At 41.4% G+C, this 3,359-nt stretch overlaps 1 protein-coding gene across 1 annotated transcript; it reads left to right on the top strand.

Moving 5' to 3' along the window:
• Window positions 1-2,715: 2,715 nt before the first annotated feature.
• On the top strand, window positions 2,716-3,066 carry LOC149250725 (uncharacterized). Its single transcript, XM_089453728.1, has one exon. The coding sequence runs from the start codon at window positions 2,716-2,718 to the stop codon at window positions 3,064-3,066; it is 351 nt and encodes a 116-aa protein (XP_089309854.1).
• Window positions 3,067-3,359: the final 293 nt, after the last annotated feature.

Here is a 3,359-nt window from a genome sequence, read left to right as displayed (position 1 = left end):
TTTGTTGACTTTTAACTTTGAAGATGGGTTTGAATGTATAGATGAAGCACTGCAGGAGATTAAAGTTGCGATATTTAGAATGCCTAAAGAATTGGTTGAATGGGCACAGCCAGATTGGGGTACGCAGCTATGCCATGTGCTCGAATGCTACAATGTGACCATGGAGGATGGAAAAGAAGATCCCAAGAACATCCATATTCCTGAGTATGAAGGACAACACAAAGTTGAGGGACCTAAGGTAGAAATCCCTGATATATCAGAGCCCTTAACGACCAAGCGGGTTAATATTGGATTGGAAGTGCAACTGAAGTTTGCAAACATATGAGACTATTGGGACAAAGATACAGTAGATAAGGTCATGGAGCTATTGCGAGAATACCAAGACTTGTTTCCTACCAAGTTCTCTGACCTAAAAGTGATAGTAGGGGGTCTGGGCATCATGAAGATCACATTGAAGCCAAGTACGAAGCCAATGAAATAGCGCCCCTACTGATTAAATCCCAAGTATAAGGAAAAAGTGTGCAAGGAGTTGGATAAAATGCTTGAAGCCGAGATCATTGAACCTATCGAGGAATCAAACTAGGTTAGTCCCATGGTGGTTCAAGAAAAGAAGACAGAGGGTGAAATTCAGATATGTGTACACCTAAGGAAGTTGAATGACGCATGTGTCCATGATCCATTCCCTACGCCATTCATAGATGAGGTTCTGGAGAATGTTAGAGGACAGGAAGCATATTCATTCACAGATGGATTCTCAGGGTACCATCAGATCAAGATTGCGCTAGAAGATTGGAGTAAGACCACCTTTATGACTGCATGGGTTGTCTTTAGTATACAATGATGCCTTTCAAGATTAAGAATTCCCCTACGATTTTTTCTAGGGTGGTAATTCTGACTTTCAAGGAATTTATCCATAAGTTCTTGGAGGTTTACTTCGACGACTGGATAGTGTTTGGGTTAGTAAAGAGACATGTTGCTAGTCTACGCCTCATGTTGGATACTTTCCAAAAGCATTAGATAGCCCTTAATTTGGAGAAATGCATATTCTATGTACCCTATGGGATACTCTTGGGCCATGTGATTTGCAAGCAGGGATTGATGGTAGACTCCACCAAGATTGTAGTCATTGTTAACTTGGAGGCATTGAAGCATGTTAAACATTTTAACACAATGTTGGGCCATACAGGATATTACAGGAAGTTCATCAAAGTGTATTCACAAATCATTGTGCCCATGGAGAAATTTTCAAAAAAGGATGCGACATTTTGTTGGGACAAGGATTGCCAAAAGAGTCTGGACATTTTGAAGGAGAAAATGGTCACTGCGCCCATTTTAGTGTTCCCTAATTGAAAGAAGGAGTTCCATGTTCATGTATATTCTTCCTATATTGTGCTAGGAGTTGTGCTGAACCAACCAGGCAAAGGAGATATTGACCATCCAATAACATTTACAAGTAGAAAGTTGTCGAAGGAGGAAAAGAACTATTCAACCACAAAATGTGAAGGTTTGGCAATGGTGTATGCACTGCAAAAATTCTAGCACTATCTGTTGGGTGTGCACTTCAAGATTTATACCAATCATTCTACTCTGAAATACCTGGTCAACAAGCCTGTGTTGCGGGGGGAGATTTGCAGATGGTTGCTACTATTCCAGGAATATGATTTTGAAGTAATTGTGAAGTCAGGGCGTCTGAATTCTGATCCATATCACCTATCGCACATTGAGGTTGGAGATGAGCCTACAAGTCTGGAGGAAGGGTTTCCTCATGCACAACTCTTCATTGTTTGCATCGCAGATGATCATTCCATAGATTTCATTCAATTTTTTTCTACATGTACATCTCCTGAAGGATATTCGACGCAACAGAAGAAGGAATTAGTGATCTGGTCTTCATATTTCTCTGTGATCATCAGACACTTATATAAAATGGGATCTGATGAAATATTGCGTAGGTATGTTCCAGAGAATGAGAGGCGTTGTATCCTTGAAAAAGTGCATGGAGGAGTAGCAAGAGGACATTATGTGGGAAGAGACACTATGCAGAAGATCCTATGCGCAGGACGTTGGTGGCTCACTATGCATAAAGACTCCAAAATGTATTGCAGAGTGTGTGATGTTTGTCAGAGGATGAAGAGACCATCGTGAAGAGATGAATTGCCACTGAATCTGCAAGTAACGTTGCAGGAATTTGATAAGTGGGCAATAGACTTTGTGGGACCAATACAACCACTGGGGAAGAAAACAGGGGCTAGGTATATCATTATCGCAACTAAATACTTCACCAGGTGGGTGGAGGCACAACCTGTAAAAGATTGTAGCATTGTTACTGCCACGAAGTTTATTTTTGAGTATATCTTGTCTCAGTTCAACTGCCCTAAGATTTTGATGAGTGATAGGGGCACACACTTTTTGAATGAAAGAATTGATGCATTGCTTGAGGAATTCCGTGTATATCATCAAAAGAGTATGCCTTATCACCCTCAAGTGGATGGCACCATAGAAGCCTTCAACAAAATTTCGGCAATCCCTTTGATAAAGATTTGCAACGCAAAGCGAAATGACTAGGATGTACACACACCACCGTTTCTTTAGGCATACAGGACTACCTACAAGAAGTTGACAGGACAAACCCCATTCAGATTGGTGTATGGGCAGGAGGCTATAATGCCCATGGAATATATTGTGCCAAGTTTACGGATTGTAGCACTTACGGACATGGCTGATCGCAATACCATGGAAGAAAAACTTGTGCAACTCGTTGAATTAGAGGAAGATTGTTTCTTGGTTGGATTTCATCAGCTGGTGCAGAAGGACCATGAAAAAGCATGGCATGATCACCATATCAAGCAGTGCACCTTTAAGATCGATGCTTTACTGTTGCTATATGTCAGTAAGTTCACAAAGTTCTCGGGAAAATTTCAAATGCATTGGCTGGGGCCATATGTTGTGAAGGAAATTACAGATGGCAGTGCAGTTAAGCTGGTGAAGCTAAATGGGGAATTATTTATAGGAAAATTCAATGGAAGTCAATTGAAGTTGTACAAGGGTGATCCTACCCCTGCGTAATGACTATATGATTGTGGGGTAGTCTTATTACTCCAAGTAGATGCAAGGAGGTACGGGATTTAAACTATGCTACCCAAAAGTTACAAAGGAAAAGTGAAGGGGTTGCGCGACAAGTCGAAGGATGGCGCACAAAGCTACGCTGAAGGAGTTGCGCTAGGTGGGTGGGCCCTGCACAGCCTGGCCAAAAAGTGATCATTAGAAGCACTATAGATGATTAGATGGAGATTTTTTCATTGAGAGGAGCAGGGGGGGAGAGTATTTATGGAGCATATTTTTGGAAATCTGCCGCCAAA

This window comes from Pinus tabuliformis, chromosome 7 (assembly GCF_031772625.1).
Source record: "Pinus tabuliformis cultivar Carrire ecotype Pingquan chromosome 7, CPIR1, whole genome shotgun sequence".
Classification (NCBI taxonomy): Eukaryota; Viridiplantae; Streptophyta; class Pinopsida; order Pinales; family Pinaceae; genus Pinus; species Pinus tabuliformis.
This window is presented reverse-complemented; position numbering and strand designations above follow the sequence as displayed.